The sequence below is a fragment of the Delphinapterus leucas genome, chromosome 20 (genome assembly GCF_059928025.1).
Source record: "Delphinapterus leucas isolate spDelLeu-1000000601 "Yukka" chromosome 20, BTC_Dleu_Yukka2, whole genome shotgun sequence".
NCBI classification, from domain to species: Eukaryota; Metazoa; Chordata; class Mammalia; order Artiodactyla; family Monodontidae; genus Delphinapterus; species Delphinapterus leucas.
The window spans coordinates 4,006,338-4,028,897 of record NC_143148.1 but is presented as its reverse complement, the minus strand read 5'-3'; the positions used below and the strand labels follow the sequence as shown (position 1 = coordinate 4,028,897).

Here is a 22,560-nt window from a genome sequence, read left to right as displayed (position 1 = left end):
CAGTATACAATAGTTATATTGTAAACGTATTAGAGTGCCAGATTCCAGGTGCTGTTCCGAGACCATGCCATTTATCAATTCACTGAACCCTCACAAAGACCTATGCATTCATTCCTATAAATATCCCCACTTTATACATGAAACTAAAGTCCACAATGCTGAATCACTTATCCGAGGTCACAAGATAGTATAAGTGGCGGAGCTGAAATTTGCAATCACGGAGGTTGGCTCCAGGCTGTCTGCTCCTAAAGGCGAACCTATCCTACTATGTAATTTGATATTATTATTATCATCATGGAGCGTCACAAGCCACGCCTGGAAAGCCATACTCACAACAGCCAAAGTTGCCTGATAATTATGGCTCATTCATTCATTCAACAATTTTTTCCTCTGAACAACTATTATGTATTAGTCTCTAGAAATAAAAATCCCGTCAGAAAAAAAAAAAAAATCCCGTCAGGAAGAAAGAATAGCCAACAGCTAATAGATAAGTAGGGCTTCCCCGGTGGCGCAGTGGTTAAGAATCTGCCTGCCAATGCAGGAGACACGGTTTCCAGCCCTGGTCCGGGAAGATCCCACATGCCACAGAGCAACTAAGCCTGTGCACCACAACTACTGAGCCTGTGCTCTAGAGCCCACGAGCCACAGCTACTGAGCCCACGTGCCAAAACTACTGAAGCCTGCACGCCTAGAGCCCGGGCTCCGCAACAAGAGAACCCAGCGCACTGAGAAGCCCAGGCACCACAATGAAGAGTAGCCCCTGCTCGCGGCAACTCGAGAGCCCGTGCGCAGCAACGATAGACCCAACACCGCCAAAAATAAATAAATAAAAATAAGTTAAGAAAAAAATAGATAAGTAAATGCATGGCATACCAGATAATGATGAGTGCCATTTTAAATCGAGATGGAATTTTAAGTAGGGTGGTGAGGGAAATAATGAGAAGATAGTATTTGATGGGGGACTTCCCTAGCGGTGCAGTGGTTAAGACTCTGCACTTCCAGTGCAAGGGCGCACGTTTGATCCCTGGTGGGGGAGCTAAGATCCCCCATGCTGCGTGGTGAGGCCAATAAATAAACAAATAAATAAGCTACCTTCTTTTTAAAATAAAAAATTAAATTAAAAAAAGATAGTATTTGAGTCAGCCCCCAAGGCACACTGGTGGACCACTGTACCTCAAGTAGTCAGGAGTTAGGGTGAGGCAAGCTAGGCACTCTCTTCGGATGAAAAAAAAAAAACCTTCAGTAATCAAGATAAATATTATTTTAACGCAAATTTTAAAATAAAAATGAATGCAAACACATTTACAGGAAACAAAATATCAAGATTTTAAACAAAGACAGAATCCACCTGTGCCCAGGGGAGCCATGTTGAAGTCTGAAACATGAACCTACCCTGCTATATAACTTGCTATTATTATCATCACAGAGCATCCCAATCCACGCCTGGCACACAAGTACCCACAACAGTGAAAGTTGCCTGATAATTGGAGGCAAAAGGCTCAAAACGTTTTTATGGCTTTTTACGGTTCATTTTTTCCACGTTATGAACATAGCTGAAAAAAGACTGAAAAGTTTAAAAGTAGATTACTAAAACTCACATTATTTTAAGTTTAAATATTTTATTTATACAAAAAATAAACAGAATTCATTTTCATTTTACTCTCCTGGCTTTGATGGAAGCAAACTCAATATTTTTTGAAGCCACTTCAGAAAATAATCATTTAAAAATGCATTAGCTAGAAAAGGATATGCTGAGAACATTTTATTCCATCAAAAAATAAAAATAAAAAGGCATAAACGTGGGACTTCCCTGGCGGTCCGGTGGTTAGGACTGCGTGCTTCCACTGCAGGGGGCATGGGCTGGCTCCCTAGTCAGGAAACTAAGCTCCCGCATGCTGCACAGTGCAGCCAATAAAGAAATAAATAAATTTATTTTTTCAGTGCATAAATGTGGCTAGAGGGGTACGCATTTTTCCTCTTGTGTCAGGTTTGGATGTGGCTTGGAACGGCATTCCTGGAATTTGTCTTTACTTAAAATTGCGGTATTGTGTACATCGTGGATGTTTTTGCATTGATTTGGGTTTTGGGGTTTTTTTTAAAGATATTGCATTAACGTATTACTTATGTTGATTACTGAGTTTTTTGGCACCTAAATTTAGCACTTAAAGCCAATGCCTCGCTTGCCCCACCCTAAGCCCAACGCCTCTGGATTGGGACTCTGGATTGGGACTTTGGATTTACGGTCACCATAACCCCCACTGTCTGAGCCCAGAACTGAGGACCACGCAGCCCTGCGGCTACAAATCCAGCCGCACCCCACGCCCAGTTACCAGTAGCAACCAGCTCCAGCTGGTTGCTGGGGGGAGACCAGCTGGTCCCGCTCTGATAGGAGCAGCGGTAGCGTCCGACGAAGCGTTGTTCCATGGCCGAGATGGAGAGCTCCGCCTGGTCCAAATACTTCCGGGATATCAGTTCCTCCAGGCGGTACAAGTCCGCGCCTGGAGGGCCCTGGCAGCTGATGGTCACCGGCTTCCCCAGGGGCACAAGGGAGCTGGGCCGGGCCTGGAGGGAAGGCTTGGGCAGCAGGCCTGGAAGGGAAGCAGAGTCTAGCAGAGGTCAGCTTCCAACAGAGCCTCCTCCTGGGCTTTCCCACCCCCTCCTGCCCTCTCGCTGGCTGAACCCAGAAGAGGGATCTGGACTCACCTTTCTGAGCCTGTATCACCTGCCCCAGACACAGCCCTGAGGAAAGAAGCAAAGGGTCAGTCACCAGGACCTCAGCATGAATCCACACTTCCTGCGTGCTGGGCACCGGGATGAGAAACTTGCATGCATTGGCTTTTTTTTTTTTTTTTTAATTTTTATTTTATGTTGGGGGTATAGTTGATTAACACCGTGTTAGTTTCAGGTGTTCGCTTTCTTTCGTCATAATTTTTTTTCAGAGACACACATGCATGTAATCGAAGTGAAAGAAGCCAGCCAGAAAAGGCCATGATTGTATGATTCCATTTATATGAAACATCCAGAATGGATCAATCCGTCCAGAGACAGTAGATGGGGGAGGGGGGTGGCGGGTACCGTACGGGAGGAGCGGGGATTGGGGAGTGATTGTAACGGGTATGAGGTTTCCTTTTGGAGTGGTGGGAGCTGGGTGGTAGAAGGGGGCTCTCACTTTTTTCCAGTTTCCTAGAGATGTAATTGGCATGTAACATGGTGTGCGTGTGACAGTGTTGATTTGGGACATTTTTCTGTTGCAGGATGGTTACCACCATAGTACTAGCTGACACCTCTAGCCGGACACATAGTTGCTATTTCCTTCTAGTGGTGAGGACACTGAAGATCTAGTCTCTTAGCAGCTTTCAAGTGTATATTACAGTATTATTAGCTATAATCACCATGCTATATATTAGATCCCGATGTGGTGTCTTGCATTAAATCGTAAGTCAAGGGCTCTCAGGGTGCATTAATACTGGATTCCTCCCTGTTTTATGCTTTTGGGTTAAATCAATATTCTCCCTATTTTGTGCTTTTGGGTTAAGTCATTATTATGACTGTGCAAATATTATTCACACCTGAGCATTATAATGTACCTACATACTATTTTTCTATTTATTTTCCCTAGGATCAATAATTGTATGGTTTATTTCCATCCACATAGTGTTCCTTGAACCTATATCTAATTCTTTTCACAATTTTCAATAGCCTTTCCATGTAACTTTACACATCTATCAAACTGCATCATCTATAAATTCCACTTTTATCCTTGGAGGTGCCTTACCCCATTTTCTCTTCTAACTGAACTAATTCTTCTCTAGGTTGAAAAACTGCCCTTTTTCTCTCAAGCTAAGACTTTTTTTTTTAAACCGTTTTGCTGAGTTAGTAGCATTAACAATTTAAGTCTCCCTAGGGTTGCCAGATTTAGCAAATAAAAACATGGGACTCCCAGTGAAATTTGAATTTCAGGTAAACAACAAATAATATACAGCATATATTGCATAGTAGGTCCCATGAGGCCCACGACCAGGTAGATTCAAACACTAGCAGCATATTTTCGTGGTAAAGAATGTGGATTTGGTGCAAACATTCCTTAGTTTGTATTCGAGCCATAGCTGTGTGACCTTAAACAAGTTACTTCATCCTTCCGGGCCTCAGTTTTCTCACCTGTAAAATGGGAATAATCGTAGGCCCTACTTCATCAGGCTGTTATGGGGATTAAATGAGTAAGTGTCCGTTTAAAAACATAAAATAATGTATCTGTAAGTGCTACATGAGTGTCTTTAAAGAGTGAATAAGTGAATGAGAGGCAGTTTGTTTTCATAGTATACACTCTTATCCCCAGTAACACCAACTGTTTCCTTCCTTCTTAGCCGCTTGGAGCCTCTGGTCCTTTTAGCGATAAAGTTCTTTTGAAGAAATAAGGAAATAATGCACACACGTGCCCAGAATAAAGCTTGATACGGAGAAGGCAGTAAAAACGCATCTGAGCCCACCCCCAGTCCTGTTAAGGGGGACTCTTACTAGAGCCTTAGTGAGGTTAATTGACAAACAGAAATCTTATATATCTAAGGTTTACAGCATGATGACTTGTGAAATAATTACCACAATCAAGCTAATTAACACATCCATCACCTCACGTAATTATCTTTTTTTTTTTTTTGGTGAGAAATTTAAATGTACTCTCTTAGCAAATTTCAAGTATATGCTACAGTATTATTAGCTATGATTATCATTCTATAATTTGGATCTCCAGAAGTTCTTCATCTTATAGCTGGAAGTTTGTACCCTTTGACCAACATCTACCTCCCCATTTCCCCCACCCCCCTGCCCCAGCCCCTGGCATCTACCAACCTACTCTCCGCTTTTGTGGGTTTTTGAGATTCCATGTATAAGTAAGATCCTGCAGTATTTGTTTTTCTCTATCTGGATTATATCACTCAGCATACTACCCTCAAGGTCCGTCCACGTTGTCACAAATGGCAGAATTGTTTGCACCAGTATCATGAGGGATACTGACAAGCTAAATCTGTAATCTAGCCCTGATACCAAATCCACATTAAACAAAATTAAAAATTAAAACATAACAAGGACCAATTGTATAGCACAGGGAACTCTCCTCAATACTCCATAATGGCCTGTATGTGGAAAGAATCTTAAAAAAGGTGGATATATTTATATGTATAGCTGATTCACTTTGCTGTACGCCTGAAACTAACACAACATTGTAAATCAACTATACTCCAATAAAAATTAACAACTAGGGCTTCCCTGGTGGTGCAGTGGTTGAGAGTCCGCCTGCCAATGCAGGGGACGCGGGTTCGTGCCCCGGTCCAGGAAGATCCCACATGCGGCGGAGCGGCTGGGCCCGTGAGCCATGGCCGCCGAGCCTGTGCGTCCGGAGCCTGTGCTCTGCAACAGGAGAGGCCGCGACGGTGAGAGGCCCGCGTACCGCAAAAAAAAAACAACAACAACAACAACAACAAGAAAAAGCGAAGAGCCAAGGAAATGTTTAAATACTGTGGAATAATATTCAGCTATTTAAAAGAATAAATTAAAAATTATACATGTCTACTGCTATGTGTCAAAAAGTAAGCTGCAGAATGTGTACCATATGTTCTTATTTTTATAAGAAAAAACTCTATGTACATATGTGTACACATTTGTACTAAAAAATTAAGATAAATGTAGAAGGATAAACTAGTATTGGCTACTGTTGGTGAGTTAAGGGGGGCTTAGAACAGAATTTATTTTCTTATATGTTCTCTTACAACTTGTAAAAAGAAGCATAAACTTTTATAAAGAATCTAATAACAGTTTAATAAAAGAAACACACACAACAAGGACCTACTCTATAGCACAGGGAACTATACTCGATATTTTGTAATAACCTATAAGATCTGAATAAGAACATATATTTGTATATATCTGAGTCACTGTGCTGTACACCTGAAACTAACACATTGTGAATCAGCTATATTTTAATTAATTAATTAAAATTAAAACGGCATGGAGTAGTGGGAACGTTGCAGTCAACACTGGGAAACCTGTATTTATTTTTTAACTCAGCCATGAATAAACTAGAGTAATTCAGACAAACACCATCTCCCAGTTTTCCCACCCAACAAATAAATGCGGTGACCCTTGGTCACCTCCTGCCCTGAAAGTTTCCTCTTGCCTCTTGTACTGATACAATTTAAAAAAAATTCTTTGTCTCATAGCCCACTGCCTATGCCTCAGCATTTTGCAGATTGACTCACCAAGACAGAAGAAGGCAGCCATGGTTGGGGACATGGTTCCTCGGCCTGTCCTGAGCTGTATAGCCAGGAGGGAAGCCCTGGGTGCGGGCTGGAGCAGAGATACAGGATGTGATGGGAATGAAGAATGCTCTCCTCCCTTCCCCCATCGGCCTGGCTTTTCCTCATTGAGACTCATCAAGCTGGAGGCGTCCCCTCAGTAGAATGACTTGCACACAAGCTCCAAGGAGCCTGGCTTATCTCCCGTCACCAGCCCAGTGTCCCAGCAGGTCTGCCTAGCGAGGCATCGTCTGCGTTCTGATACTCCCAGAAGCTCCCTGGCATTCATTAGGGACATGCAAGTCAAAACCACAATGAGATATCACTTCACACCCACGAGGATGGCTCTATCAAAAAGACAGATATTAACAAATGTTGGTGAGGAAATGGAGAAGTTGGAGTCCTCATGCTTTGCTGGTAGGTGTATAAAATGGTGCCTCCGCTGTGGAAAACATTTCCTCAAAACGTCAAGCAGTGAATGGTTCAGCAACTCCACTTCTGGGTATATACCCAAAAGAACTGACAGCAGGAACTTGAACAGATATTTGTATACCTCTGTTCACAGCAGCATTATTCACAATCGCCAAAATGGAAACAACTCAAATGTCCATTGATGGAAGGACCAATAAGCTGTGGTGTATACATACCACAGTGGAATATTGTTCAGCCTTTAAAAGGAACGAAATTCTGACACAGGCTACGACCTGGATGAACCTTTATTAGGCTAAGTGAAGTAATCCAGACCCAAAAGACCACACATCATATGATCCCATTTATATGAAATATCCGGAATAGGCAAATTCATGGAGACAGAAAGGGCTCTGGACGTTATCAGGGGCTGCGGGAAGGGAGAATGGGAAGTTAAGGCACCATTTTAGACCTCTACCGGCGTAAAATGCATGGAAACTTTGATAAGTGTTTTGAGCAAGGTGCTGACACGGAATACTGTCTGACGGATCTCTGTAATAGCATGGTTTCAGGGAACTTCTCTTTGGAGCGGTGATGTTTGAGGGCATGCCTGATGGTAAGAAATATTCATAGAGGAAAGGCAGCACGTTCAGCCTGCCCTAAAGTCTTGATGAAATAAAGAGCTTGGCATTTTCATGTAACCAGAAAATGACTGGTGTAGCTGGACTTAAGTGAGCAGAAAACTAAGACTGAAGCGATTATAAGGGTCAGATCAGGATGGCCCAACTTTTGCAGGTGATTCTTTTCCTTTTGTCTTTTATTTCTCTTAGTTGAAGGATAGTTAATTTACAATGTTGTATTAGTTTCACTTGTACACACAGCAATTGTTATACATACATACATATACATGTGTATTCTTACATGTATGTATGTATATATATGTAGGTATGTATATTCCTTTTCATATTCTTTTCCCTTATAGGTTATTACAAGATATTGAGTATAGTTCCCTGTGCTATACAGTAGACCCTTGTTGTTTACCTATTTTATATATAAGTAGTGTGTATCTATTAATCCCAAACTCTTATCTCCCCACCACCACCCGCTACCCCCTTTGGTAACCATGAGTTTGTTTTCTCTGTGAGTCTATTTCTGTTTTGTAAATGAGTTCATTTGGACCAGGTGACTCTGCTGGAGTAGGGGAGGTCTGTCCTGTGTATTAATAGGGCTAGCAGCATCCCTGGTCTCCATCCACTAGATGTCACTAGCGCTATGCCCCCTCCAGTTGTGACAACCAAAAACGTCTCCAGACATTGCCGGATGTCCCCTGGGGGGGTGCAGAATCACCCCCAGTTGAGAACCGTTGGGTTACATCATTCAGGGACTTAGAGGGCAAGATAAATTTGGATGCACAAATATCCCTTTATAATACTCCTCACTTCTCAAGCATTCCCTCATATGATCCTCACGCAAGGCTGAGAAACAGGTTCTGCTTTAGTCCCATTCTGGTGAGAAAACTTGAGCTTAGAAGAAAACGTGCTTTTCTAGGTGAAGCTTGGGTGCTGGGAGCCAAATAAATCATTTTCCTTTGGTTTAGCACATGTTCACATGGATCTAGGCAGAGTCTCTCCCTTGTTTACTTTACGTATGCCCTTTAGTTCTCATTTCTTTTCTCCATCTCCAAGGAACAACTCTACAATATCTCATGTGAATTAGTTCATTTCTGCAAAACGTGATTTCGTACCGTGCAAAATGTATACTGTATTGTAAATTGTGCAATGCCGTGGAAGTCATTCGTCTTTCCATTGCCCACAGAGATTTCATAGATCTGTAGAATATTGATTTGCTTCCAACACATTTATCCCTCCACTGTCCCAGTAACAGACAGCCACATCATATCCAAATATCTCCAAGATAAACAATTCTGAGCTAAATATCATTCTACATGTGCCTCTGTGGACATATGTGAAATGTCCTTGAAACATGCACCCAACGGCAAACCAGCTCTTAAGTGTATCTTTCATTTACTTACTGCCAAACTGAACTCTGCATTCGCCGCACCAGTTTCTTCCCCCACAACAGTGCAAGAGGATCCCCATACCTCCCCAATACCCCCAACATGTGGGGTTACCCAGTTTGGGACTGACAGGTACACACTGCTATATTTAAAATGGATAACCAACAAGGACCTATGTACCGCACAGGGAGCTCTGCTCAGTACTCTGTAACAACCTAAATAGGAAAAGAATTTGAAAGAGTAGATGCATGTCTATGTATAACCGAATCACTTTGCTGTACGCCTGAAACTAACACAACGTTGTTAATCAACTGTACTCCAATATAAAGTAAGAAGTTTTTAAAAATGTGGGATTACCCAGCCTTCTAATCTTTGCCAGTACGATGGTATATTAGCTTCCTAGGGCTGCCATAACAAAGTATCACAAACTGAGTTGCTCAAACAATAGAAATTTATTGTGCCATGGTTCTGGAATGTAGAAGTCTGAGATCAAGATACTGGCAGATTTCCTTCTGAGAACTGCGGGGTAGAGGTAGGGGCAGAGTGGGGGGGACTTGGTGCGTGCCTCTCTCCTAGCTTCTAGCGACTTGCTGGCAATCTTTGGTGTCCCTTGTCTTATATTTTTTATCTTTTTATTAATTTTTAATAGAAGTATAGTTGATTGAAGATGTGTTAGTTTCTGGTGTACAGCAAAATGACTCAGTTATACATATATACATTCTTTTTTTATATATTAATTTATTTTATTTATTTATTTTTGGCTGTGTTGGGTCTTCGTTGCTGCGCGCAGGCTTTCTCTAGTTGCGGCGCGTGTGTTTCTCACTGCGGTGGGTTTTGTTGCAGAGCACAGGCTCTAGGCGCACGGGCTTCAGTAGTTGTGGCTCTCAGGCTCTGGAGCGCAGGCTCAGTAGTTGTGGTGCACAGGCTTAGCTGCTCTGTGGCATGTGGGACCTTCCTGGACCAGGGATCAAACCTATGTCCCCTGCCCTGGCAGGTGGATTCTAAACCACTGTGCCACCAGGGAAGTGCCTCGTATATATATTCTTTTTCATGTTCTTTTCCATTATGGATTATTACAGGATATTGAAGAGAATAATTTTTAAATGTGTACACGATCATTCAGCTAGTGGGTGCAGAAGAGAATGTGAATCCTAATTAACCCATCTATTCTAGACTCTGAGCTCTTATTACTATGCTCTCCCACCAAATGTCACTCCCCAACATCGTCCACATTATTTTTCTCCCTGGGTCTATTTCCATCAATCAACACACATTCTCAATTCCCCTCTATTTCTTCTACTCTCCACTCCAAACCACTTGGCTGTATTTCACTGACCCTACCATTAACTTTCTTCTCTACTTCCTCTCATCAAAACGTATTGAATTATTATTATTACTATTATTATTTTTATTTTTATTTTTTTTGTGGTACGCGGGCCTCTCACCGCTGTGGACTCTCCCGTCGCGGAGCACAGGCTCCGGATGCGCAGGCCCAGCAGCCATGGCTCACGGGCCCAGCCACCCCGCAGCATGTGGGATCCTCCCGGACCGGGGCACGAACCCGTGTCCCCTGCATCGGCAGGCGGACTCCCAAGCACTGCGCCACCAGGGAAGCCCTGTTTGTAGATTTTTTGATGATGGCCATTCTGACCAGTGTGAGATGATATCTCATTGTAGTTTTGATTTGCATTTCTATAATGATTAATGATGTTGAGCATTCTTTCATGTGATTTTTGGCAATCTGTGTATCTTCTTTGGAGAAGTGTCTTTTTAGGTCTTCTGCCCATTTTTGGATTGGGTTGTTTGTTTTTTTGATATTGAGCTGCATGAGCTGCTTGTAAATTTTGGAGATTAATCCTTTGTCAGTTGCTTCACTTGCAAATATTTTCTCCCATTCTGAGGGTTGTCTTTTTGTCTTGTTTACGTTTTCCTTTGCTGTGCAAAAGTTTTTAAGTTTGTGTTCTATTTATTTTAATTGCATAACTAAAGGGGGAAGTTCACCAAAACTAGGGAAAAACCATAAATCCCCGGCCTAAACACCCTCTGCATCATTCCCTTCCCCAAGTCTGTAGTTGAATTATTGCAGTTTGGTTCCTTTACAAAGAACATTTCCTTGTTCATTTTTTGCTGCTCTGAAGGCTTCAGCTCTCAGAAACTCCTAGAACGTTAGACTGAAACGCCATTAGGAACTGCCTCCTTGCCCAATTTTTTTGTCATGTGGCATGCAGGATCTTAGTTCCCCGACAAGGATCCAACCCGTGCCCCCTGCAGTGGAAGTGCCAAATCTTAACCACTGGACCGCCAGAAAAGGCCCTCCTCCTTGCCCAATTTGACTCTTACTTCTTGTTATAAATTTATTTTATTTATTTTTGGCTGCGTTGGGTCTTTGTTTCTGCACACAAGCTTTCTCTAGTTGTGGCGAGTAGGGGGGCTACCCTTCCTTGCAGTGCGTGGGCTTCTCATTGCATTGGCTTCTCTTGTTGCGGAGCACAGGCTCTAGAGCGCAGGCTCAGTAGTTGTAGTGCACGGGTTTAGATGCTCCGTGGTATGTGGGCTCTTCCCTGACCAGGGCTCGAACCCAAGTCCCCTGCATTGGCAGGCGGATTCATAACCACTGCGCCACCAAGGAAGCCCGACTCTTACTTCTTGGCTTCTCCTTGTATTTTGGTACCAGTGAGTTCTCCTTAAACATGCTTGGACAATTGTTCCTGCTCAGTGACCCAACTCATCCTTAATGCCTGCTCCCTCTTTGCTTTCTAAGGGCCAGATCATGTGATTTGCCTCTCTCAGTAGACCATGAGCTCCTTAAGACCAGAAGCTATGCCAAGTGAAGGGTAAATTGGAGTTTTTGTCCTATTTTTGCAATTGTTCTCTTTGACATTGATTTGAAATAAAAACCAATATGCAAAATAGAAGGAAAAAAAAAAAAGACCAGAAGCTATATCTTACTAATATGTATATCGTCAGCTTCTGTGAACATTTGTTAAATAAGCAAATGAGTGGGTAAATACACAAGGAACCAGGAATCCGTTGAGAGATATGTGATGCGTCCCAGAATTTCTTTATGGTTGACAAGGCTTCTCTATTCTTGAGCCTTTGCGGGGGCTCCAGGATGATGAGTGGCGTGGGTACATGAGTAGGACAACTCACGAAGCCCCATTTTCCTTAAGGGGCACTTGAACCCTGGAGTCCACACAGCCAGCTCTGGCTCTGCTCTCTGGACAAGGTGAAGGTGGCATACACACAGGGCTATTTTATGGAATCCTCAGTGGTACAGGACGGGAGTGAATCCCCGCTCCCTGTAAGGGGGTCCTGGTGTAGCTGAGCAGAAGACTCAGAAGACTCCGGTGGGTCTTCCTCTGTGTGGACCTGCCCGCATGAAGATACAAAGTGAGGGGAGAACACCTGGGGGAGGGGGCAGGGGAAGGAGGAAAGACTCACATGCATGTCCATTTGTCTGTCCTCCTCAGGCGGGATATCCACTGAGACGTCATCTGCAGGAAAAGAGGAGAGGAGAGGCTTCCAGGAAGAGCCTTCAGATTACCCAGTCTTGCCATCTATATTTCAGAGATGGATGACTGAAATCGGGGAAGGGCGGTGACGTCACACCCAGTGAGGTTTGCCCCCAACCTTCTCGGCTTCTTCTAGGATGCCTTCTATCTTCCCCACCCTGGCTACCCCTACTTCTCACTCCTCTTACGTTGATTTTCTTCCTGGAAGTCCATGTCTGGGCTGGAGCTAAGGGAAAGGAGATAGACGCATTCAGGTAGGTCTGAGAAATGAGACAGACACAGCATTCTCTATTGAGAGAGTCCAAATGTTCCTACCTGTTATCATTCACTTGGCCCTTGGTGTCATCCTCAGTGGCTCCTACAGAGAGTCAGTGATCAGAGTCCTGGTAGGGGACCCACAAAGCCCCTCCCCACACTCCTCCCAGGTTAACCCTTCCCCCTCCAGGACGTACTGTTTTTGGCTCGACACCAGCACCAGCAGAGGAGAAAGATAAGGAGGAAGAGGAAAGGTAGAATGCTGATGACTGAGGTCACAATCACAGTGGGAAGGTATTCATCTCCAGGAGGATTTAGGTAGACTTCAGGTAGATCTAGGAATTAGTAAACAGTGAAGATCTGTTATTGATCTCCTCTTGGATTAATTCATCCATTCAATAAATATTTATTGTCTGTCTTCCATATATGAGGCAAGTTATTGGATGTTTTGGAAACTGTAGTGAACCTACCCAATAACAGAGTCTAGACATGTGAACCAATACACAGAAGTTGTTACTCTTATTATATGATAAAACTATCTACCCTGCATTATAAGAGAGATTTTTTGGGGAGATGATCCCCGAAGGATAAGAAACACATAGATCTCCGAAGTGCAAGAAGAACTGCCTTCCAGGAAGAGGGAACAACATATGCAAACTCAGAGGTGAGAAGGAGTTTTGCGTGACCCACACACAGAAAGGACAAATGGTACATAATGTGAAAAATGGCTCTTGGTAAAGATAGAAAGGTCAGGAGATATCAGCAAAGGTCCAAAACATTGGAAGCTGAGGAGAAGAGTCTGGATTTAAGTCTAAATGTAATAATGACCCACAAAGGGATTAACAAGCAGTGAGCTTGTAATTTTTTAAATTACATTTCTGGTGTGATAAATGGATTTAAGGGGCCAGGTGGAAAGTGGAGGGACAATTAGGGAACATGCTACAGGCAGCTACATGACAAATGATCATGTAATGACAATGCGGTGGTGATGAAAGAAAGAAGGGAATGGATTTGAGTTTTTGAGGATAGAAATGATGAGCTTTGAGATTTAGAGATGGAGCAGATGGGCACTGAGAGCAAAAGAGGAGCATCATATATCATTCTCAATGAATTGATCATTGGATAGGATGTATGGCATCTATTGAGATGGGAAGACCAATACAAGGAGGAGGTTCTGAGATGTGTTGGGAGTTCTGCCGAGATTCTCATTAGGTGTCTGAGCAGATGTCAAAGATTCCATTGGATAAGAAATTCACAGGAGCATTTTTGACTGGAGTGAGTGATAAGTTTGATAGCCATCAGCAGATACTGGACAACTGAAGCAGATCATCTTTAATCTACCCATTTTAATCCAATGTTAGTCTTCCCTGTCAACTTAAGAACAAATATCATTGCTTGGCATGATAAAAACTCTCAGCAAAGTGGGCATAGAGGGAACATATATACTTCAACATAAAGACCATATAAGACAAACTTACAGCCAACATCATGCTCAACAGTGAAAAGCCAAAAGCATTTCCTCTGAAATCAGAAATAAAGACCCGGATGTCCATTCTCACCACTTTTATTCACATAGTATTGGAAGTCCTAGACACAGCAATCAGACAAGAAAAATAAGCAAAAGTCATTTGAATTGTAAAGGAGAAGTGAAGCTCCCTGTTTGCGGTTGACATGACGCTATATATAAAAGAATATCCTAGACACCACCAAACTAATACTAGAGCTCATCAATGAATTCGGTAAAGTTGTAGGATATAAAATTAATATACAGAAATCTGCTGCATTTCTATACACTAACAACAAAACATCAGAAAGAGAAATTAAGTAAACAATCCCATTTACCATTACAGCAAGAAGAATAAAATACCTAGGAATAAACCTACCTGAGGAGATAAAAGACCCTCAGAAAACTATAAAACATTGATGAAAGAAGTTGAAGATGATACAGAGAGAAAGATACATCATGTCTATGGATTGGAAAAATTAACACTGTTAAAATAGCCATACTACCTGAGGCAATCCACAGATTCAATGCAATCCCTATTAAAATGCCAATGGCATTATTCACAGAACTAGAACAAATAATTTTAAAATTCTTATGAAAACACAAAAGACCTCAAATAGTCAAAACAATCTTGAGAAAGAAGAATAGAGCTGGATTTAATCACACTCCCCACTTCAGTCTATACTACAAAGCTACAATAATCAAAACAGTATGGTATTGGCATAAAAACAGACATATAGATCAATGGAACAGGACAGAAAGCCCAGAAATAAACCCACTTAATCTGCAACAAAGAAGGCAAGAATATACAATGAAGAAAAGACAGTCTTTTCAATAAGTGATGCTGGGAAAACCAGGCAGCTACATGTAAAAGAATGAAGTTACAACATTCTCTAACACCATATACAAAAATAAACTCAAAATGGATTAAAGACCTACATGTAAGCTTGGAAACCATAAAATTCCTAGAATAAAATACAGGCAGAACACTCTTTGACATAAATTGTAGCAATATTTTTTTAATCTATCTCCCTAAAGCAAAGGGAAAAAAAGCAAAAATAAACAAATGGGACTTAATTAAACATAAAAGCTTTCACACAGCAAAAGAAAACAATGACAAAATGAAAAGACAGGGATTTCCCTGGTGGTCCAGTGGTCAAGAATCTGCCTTCCAATGCAGGGGACTTGGGTTCGATCCCTGGTCGGGGAATTAAGATCCCGCATGCCGCGGGGCAACTAAGCCCTCATACCGCAACTACTGAGTCCGTGCACCACAACTAGAGAGCCCGCATGCCACAACTACAGAGCCCATGCGCTCTGGAGCCTGTGCACCACAACTACACAGTCCACGTGTTCTGAAGCCTGCGCATCACAACTAGAGAGAAGCCTGCATGCCACATCGAAGAGCCTGTGGGCCACAACAAGAGATCCCACGTGCCACAACTAAGACCTGATGCAGCCAAAAATAAATAAATAAATAAAGATTTTTAAAAAATGAAAACACAACCTACTGAATAGGAGAAAATATATGCAAATGATACGACCAACAAGGAGTTAGTACCCAAAATATGTAAACAGCTTATACAAAGCACCAGCAAAAAACCCCAAACAACCTGATTTAAAATTAGCAGAAGAACTGAATAGACATTTTTCCAAAGAAGACACACAGATGGCCAACAGGCACACGAAAAGATGCTCAATATCATTAATCATCAGAGAAATGCAAATTAAAACCACAACGAGGGACTTCCCTGGTGGCGCAGTGGTTAAGAATCTGCCTGCTAATGCAGGGGACACTGGTTCGAGCCCTGGTCCGGGAAGATCCTACATGCCACGGAGCAACTAAGCCTGTGCACCACAACTATTGAGCCTGCGCTCTAGAACCCGTTAGCCACAGCTACTGAAGCCCACGTGCCTAGAGCCTGTGCTCCCCAACAAGAGAAGCCACTGCAATGAGAAGCCCGCGCACAGCAACAAAGAGAAGCCCTTGCTTGCCGCAAGTAGAGAAAGCCCACACACAGCAATGAAGACCCAATGCAGCCAAAAATAAATAAATTAATTAAAAAATAAAACACACACAACGAGACATTCTCTCACACCAGTCGGTATGGCTATCATCAAGAAGACCACAAATAACAAGTGTTGGCAAGGATGTGGAGAAAAGGGAACCCTCATACACTGTTGGTGGGAACATAAACTGGAGCAGCCACTATGGAAAACAGTATGGAGACTTCTCAAAAAACTAAAAATAGAACTACCACTACTGGGTATACATTCGAAAAAAATGAAAACACAAATTCTAAAAGATACATGCACCCCGATGTTCATAGCAGTACTATTTACAATAGCCAAGACATAGAATCAATCCTAATTGTCCATCAGTAAATGAATAAAGAAGATGTGATATATAGGTATATACAATGGCATATTAGTCATTAAAAAAAATCTTGCTGGGCTTCCCTGGTGGCGCAGTGGTTGAGAGTCCGCCTGCCGATGCAGGGGACATGGGTTCGTGCCCCGGTCTGGGAGGATCCCACATGCCGCAGAGTGGCCGGGCCCGTGAGCCATGGCCGCTGAGCCTGCGCGTCCAGAGCCTGTGCTCCGCAACAGGAGAGAGGCCACAACAGAGAGAGGCCCGCATACCGAAAAAAAAAAAAAAAATCTTGCCATTTGTGACAACATGGGTGGATCTAGAGGGTATTCTGCTAAGTGAAATAAGTCAGAGAAAAGACAAATACTATACGCTCTCACTTATATGTGGAATCTAAAGAACAAAACAAACAAAATGAAAATAGAGTCCAGAACCAGAGAGAAATAAACGGGTAGCTTCCAAAATAAGTGAAGGGGTTTAAGAAGTACAAACCTTAAGTTATCTAATAAATAAATGACAAGGGTGAAATATACAGCACAGGGGATGTGGTCAATAATAATGTGCTAATAACTTTATTTGGGAACAGACGGTTACTAGACTTATTGTGGTGATCATTTCATAATGTATATAACTGTCAAATCATTATGTGGCACACCTGAAATTAATGTAACATTGTACTTCAATTATACTTTAATTAATTTATTAAAAACCTATGCCAAACACATAGTACAATGTCAAGGTCACATCCAGGGCTCAATATATCTGGAACATGAAAAAATCAACTTACCTCTTGGTGGAGTTAATAAGATTAAAATGAGATCATATATACAAAAGCTAAGACTAGCCCTTGGCAATGGGAAAACCTCAATAAATGTTATCTAGCAATTGTTAACATTACGCAATGACCCCTAATCTGAGCAAAATGTTGTTGTCTGAGCTTGACATGCATTGTATCTTAACTGATGCAACACCATTCTTCTTTTTTTTTTTTTTTTTTGGCCATGCCCCGTGGCTTGTGGGATCTTAGTTCCCCAACCAGGGATTGAACCTGGGCCATGGCAGTGAAATCGCCAAGTCCTAACCACTGGACCCCCAGGGAACTCCCGTTATTTCATTTTAGAAAGAAGGAACTTGGGACCCAAATGCAGGAAACTGCTTGCAAAATGTCCCAGAACCAGTAAATGTTGAGGCCTTCATTTTAAATACCTTTTTTTTTTTTTTTTTTTAGTGGTACGCGGGACTCTCACTGTTGTGGCCCCTCCCGTTGCGGAGCGCAGGCTCAGCGGCCATGGCTCACAGGCCCAGCCACTCCACGGCATGTGGGATCTTCCCGGACCGGGGCACGAACCCGTGTCCCCTGCATCGGCAGGCGGACTCTCAACCACTGCGCCACCAGGGAAGCCCGAGGTCTTCATTTTGCTGCAAGTCTGCCTCCCAAGCAGGAGTACCTTCCTGTAAACAAACCTTCCATAGATGAGGGAGATGGAAGCAGTTGAGGTGATAGCAAATGGAAAGGACACACAACACACCCAATGGGTGATGGTCCCATACCCACAGTGGGGTCTGGTGCCCGTACAAATGTCCCCAGTTCTCTGTGTCTGCGTTATGAATGTCGACCTCAACTGTGTTCCCTTTCTGCATTATTTGAAAACCTGGGCATTCCCTTCTTGACTCATCTGTGCTGATGGGGAAGAGCAGGGGATCAGGAAGCTTTCCAGAGAAGGGGAGAGGTTTTCCACCAAAGATTGGCATAATGGTGAAGAATTAAAACATTAAAAATAAATAACACGACGAGTGGATGAAGAGGTGGTGCAGGTTAAAGGCTGGGATTCTTTCAAGGCTACTCAAGCTCATCCCTCAGTCCACTCGGCCCAATTCAGAGTTCTCTAGGCAGAAAAGGGAGAAAACACTCACCCGTTTGTGCCCAAATCCTTTGATCCCAGCAAGACACTAAAACAGAGAAAGACTTGGTAAGAGATGTCTCCTGATAATACATGATTCCCAAACACCTGAGCTCAGGGCATCACATCTAGACCAAACTGAAGAAAAGTGGCCCTATGGGTGATCTCTCTATAAGTCACTGACCCTAGGACCTCATAAAGGAAGAGTCCCACAAGAGGAACCCAGGTTATAAACCTCTTATCTACATCCTCTTCCCTCACCAGCCTCCCACACAACTTCCCTGGCCCCACTCACCAAGTCCAAGAAGAAAAATGACCCCCAGGGACATGGCAGTGCCTAAGTCCACAGCTCCACACCATGCAGCACAGCCAACTGGGCAGCAAATCTTCGCAGCAGGACACGCCCGTGGATGGAACAGCCTGGGGCTTTAAACCCCTTGCCGAGGAGTGACAACATCCCCTGCTAAACATAAAGGGGAACCGCTCCTTGTGCAAGACTAAGGCTTTGCCTCTCAACCCTCCACCATATCACCCCGCTGGGCATGAGTTACTCTGTGGGTTTCCTGCTGTGATCTTACAGCCACAAAGACGTGGGAGATTTGTGCCATGCTCTCCACAATGATTTGTTTATCTACCATAGAAGAACTGAAGGCAGCTTTACCCAGCCCCCCAAAAATGAGGTGAAATGTAGTTCGAAAAGACTGAATCTAATATATGAAGCTATTAGGGATGGTGTTGCAGACCTAAATCAAACTAGAGAATTTGGTGGAGAGCAATGTGGGTCCAGGGAAGATGCCTGGAAGACCAGATCTTTTGTAGGATATGGATTCTCTGTAGTAATAGTGGGTATGAAAAGGTTCAGCTAAGAGTAAATTTTTCCTGAATGGCTGCATTCCAAGGTTTATGTCCTGACCAAAAATCTCTGATGGGGGCATTAATATCAACTCACTAGAAATGAGTGTTTTAGTTTGCTTGGGATGATAAATGACCTTCCTTTAATCTGAGAAACATGTAAATTCCTGAGTATTTGATGTCTTATATAGGCTTCTTTTTTTTTAATTAATTTCTTTCTTTATTTCTGGCTCTGTTGGGTCTCCGTTGCAGCACACAGGCTTTCTCTAGTTGTGGTGAGTGGGGGCTACTCTTCATTGCGGTGCGCGGGCTTCTCTTGTTGCGGAGCATGGATTCTAGGTACACGGGCTTCAGTAGTTGTGGCACGCAGACTCAGCAGTTGTGGTGCACGGGCTTAGTTGCTCCACGGCATGTGGGATCTTGCCGGACCAGGGCTCAAACCCATGTCCCCTGCCTTGGCAGGCGGATTCTTAACCACTGCGCCACCAGGGAAGTCCGGAACATCTTTTCTTACCCCTAACATAGCAAGTAATTTTTCAACCTTTATTGAGGTGTAATTGCTATGCAAATAAATTTTTACATATTTAACGTCTACATCTTGATGGATTTGGACATATAGGAGGTAATTTTTTTTTAATGAATCCTGGACATCATGTATGAAAATCTGAGTATCTTGTGACCTTCTTCCTCCACAGAATATATCATTTTCATTTGTCAGGAAATTATAGTAGGAGCATATTCCTGTTATTACATGTAACACTGAAATGAATTGCTTTGAGCGTTTATACATATAGATTCTATCAAATATTTGAGAGTTGTTGATGGCTTATGGTAAATGCCAGTTCCTCCTTATTTTCAGATGTGTACACAGGTGCACTGTCACTCTTTGCCCAGCCACACCCTGTGGTGACTTTAGGAGAAACTGGGACCCTATACTGTAATTCAGGATCTACGTATGATCTTTTTACTCTGTCCAAGCAACATGGTGAAGGTGACTTCATGAACTGCATCAAGCAGAGCTATAATAGATTCCACATCTCCCCAGTGACAGCAGCCCACAGCGGGATCTACAGGTGTATGGCTCGTACAAGACTTTCCCCTATAAATGGAAAAGCTCCAGTAAACCACTGAAGCTCATAGTCACAGGTAAGGAATCTACGGCTCGGACACCCTCTCCATCCCTGTGAACTCCCTGGACCCCTAAACGGACTCGCTCAGGCTGTGGGAGAAGAAAAGGCAGCTCCCTGCAGTGGGGTGTGTTATCAGCCTATGATCTTCCCAGGCCCTTTCTCAGACTGGGTCACCTCCATGTTGGTGTGTGACATAAAAGGCCAAGTGGAAACCCAGATTCACTGCCTGTATCGAGTAAAAATTTCCTGAAGCCCTTAGGTGCCTGACCCACGCCTGGGCAACCCTGGGGGCGCAGGGATGCCTTTGAGAAGACTGCAACACACAGGGGGATGCAGGCAGATTATTTTTCCACAAGTTTTTTTTTTTTTTTTTTTTTTGGGCTGCATTGGGTCTTCGTTGCTGCACGCGGGCTTTCTCTAGTTGAGGCGAGCGGGGGCTACCCTTCATTGCGGTGCGTGGGCTTCTCTTTGCGGTGACTTCTCTTGTTGCAGAGCACGGGCTCTAGGTGCTCGGGCTTCAGTAGTTGTGGCACGTGGGCTCAGGAGTTGTGGCTGTAGAGCGCCGGCTCAGTAGTTGTGGCGCATGGGCTTAGTTACTCCGCGGCATGTGGGATCTTCCCGGACCAGGGCTCAAACCCGTGTCCCCTGCATTGTCAGGTGGATTCTTAACCCACTGCGCCACCAGGGAAGCCCCCCTGTAGGACCTTTTGAGTCACAGTAAGGACTCCTGGGTGAGAGGAACAGTAATGGAGACTGAATGAATCAGGGAGAAAAAGAGACACAGAGGAAACAAGGACAAAATTGGAGAGGCCTCAAGCTTCTGACAAGTGTAGCAAGACAGGAAGCATGCTTTCTGGGCGTTAGGAAGATGTGCTCAGGTTAAATCGGGAGGGAGCGAGGAGCGGCGCCCGCCCACTCACCACCTTGGCTCTCTTCCTTCCCAGGTGTGGACAGAAAACCCTCCCTCTCGGCTCACTGGGGCACCTTCTCCAAGAAGACCCCCTCTAAGAAGCTCAGTCTGCGGTATCACTCAGAGACCTGGTGTGAGGCTTTCGTTCTTTCCAGGAATGGAAGAGTAGAATTTGCCCAGAACCTAAGCTCCAAGTACAGAGCTGGGGCTTTTGAGGCCGACTTTCCTGTGAATGCCATCTTCCTGATGCACCCGGGGACCTACAGATGCTACCACGGTCTACACAAGAACTTCCCCTACCTCTGGTCAGAACCCAGTGATGTCCTGATGCTCCCAGAGAGAGGTGAGGGTCCCCACGCTTCCCACCTGCTCCCGGGACTCCCAGACTATGGCAGCAGCTGGCTAGAGGCAGTTCCTTTGCTTTCAGTTAATGAAGATTAAATAAAACTTAAAATTCACTTCCTCAGCTGCAATAGGCACGTGATGTGCCCTGCAGCCACTGAGTGCCTAACGGCTCCCATATGGGACAGCACAGCCCTAGAGAATCAGTAGTAAAACTCAAATGATAAAGGACATTTCCATCATTGTATGAGGGTCTATGGGGCAGAGCCATTTTCAAATGTCAGCTTGTTGACCTGTGACCAAAGAGTCCCTGATGGGGATTGCAGACCCAGTGCTACTGGGGTTGAAAACATGGGGCAGAGATGGAGGGGATCTTAGCCCTGAAAAAGCAACAGTGAGGGACTTCCCTGGCTGTCCAGTGGTTAGGACTCCAAGCTTCCACTGCAGGGGACACAGGTTCCATCCCTGCCCAGGAAACTAAGATCCCACAAGGTTCAGCCAAAAAAAAGGTATTAAACCAAAAAACAAAAAACTTCATAAAACCCAAAACTAACCAAAAGCTGGGTTTTAAAAAATTAATTCCATTAATTAAAGCTCCCAACTTTAGGGACTTCCCTGGTGGTCCAGTGGTTAAGACTTCGCCTTCCAATGCAGGGGGTGCAGGGTCGATCCCTGGTCAGGGAGCTAAGATTCCCACATGCCTGACAGGAATGTGGACTTCGCTGGTGGTGCAGTGGTTAAGAATCCACCTGCCAATGCAGGGGACACGGGTTCGAGCCCTGGTCTGGGAAGATCCCACATGCCGTGGAGCAGCTAAGCCCATGTGCCGCAACTACTGAGCCTGCAACTACTGAGCCTGCAAACTACTGAGCTCACGTGCCACAACCACTGAACCCCGCGCGCCTAGAGCCCATGCTCTGCAACAAGAGAAGCCACCAAAATGAGAAGCCCGTGCACTGCAATGAAGAGTAGCCCCCGCTCGCCACAACTAGAGAAAGCCCGCGCACAGCAACGAAGACCCAACGCAGCCAAAAATAAATAAATAAATACGTTTATTTTTAAAAAGAAGCA

General features: G+C 43.8%; 1 protein-coding gene across 2 annotated transcripts in view; it reads right to left on the bottom strand.

Annotated features, from left to right (window-relative positions):
* The window catches only part of GP6 (glycoprotein VI platelet), a 29,132-nt gene extending 7,968 nt beyond the window's left edge, over positions 1–21,164 (bottom strand). The window contains exons 1-10 of one of the 2 annotated variants that reach the window (XM_089902079.1): positions 18,551–18,627; positions 18,269–18,304; positions 13,958–17,806; positions 12,677–12,814; positions 12,540–12,582; positions 12,413–12,450; positions 12,154–12,206; positions 6,252–6,339; positions 2,704–2,739; positions 2,331–2,588 (exon numbers count right to left, since the gene is read on the bottom strand). In XM_089902079.1, coding sequence (XP_089758205.1) covers positions 2,331–2,588; positions 2,704–2,739; positions 6,252–6,339; positions 12,154–12,206; positions 12,413–12,437 — 460 coding nt within the window. In that variant the 5' untranslated portion in view covers positions 12,438–12,450; positions 12,540–12,582; positions 12,677–12,814; ... (1 more) ...; positions 18,269–18,304; positions 18,551–18,627. Of the gene's footprint in view, positions 1–2,330; positions 2,589–2,703; positions 2,740–6,251; positions 6,340–12,153; positions 12,207–12,412; positions 12,451–12,539; positions 12,583–12,676; positions 12,815–13,957; positions 17,807–18,268; positions 18,305–18,550 lie in introns of both variants that reach the window. The other variant, XM_022585977.3, reaches the window with a different exon arrangement.
* Positions 21,165–22,560: the final 1,396 nt, after the last annotated feature.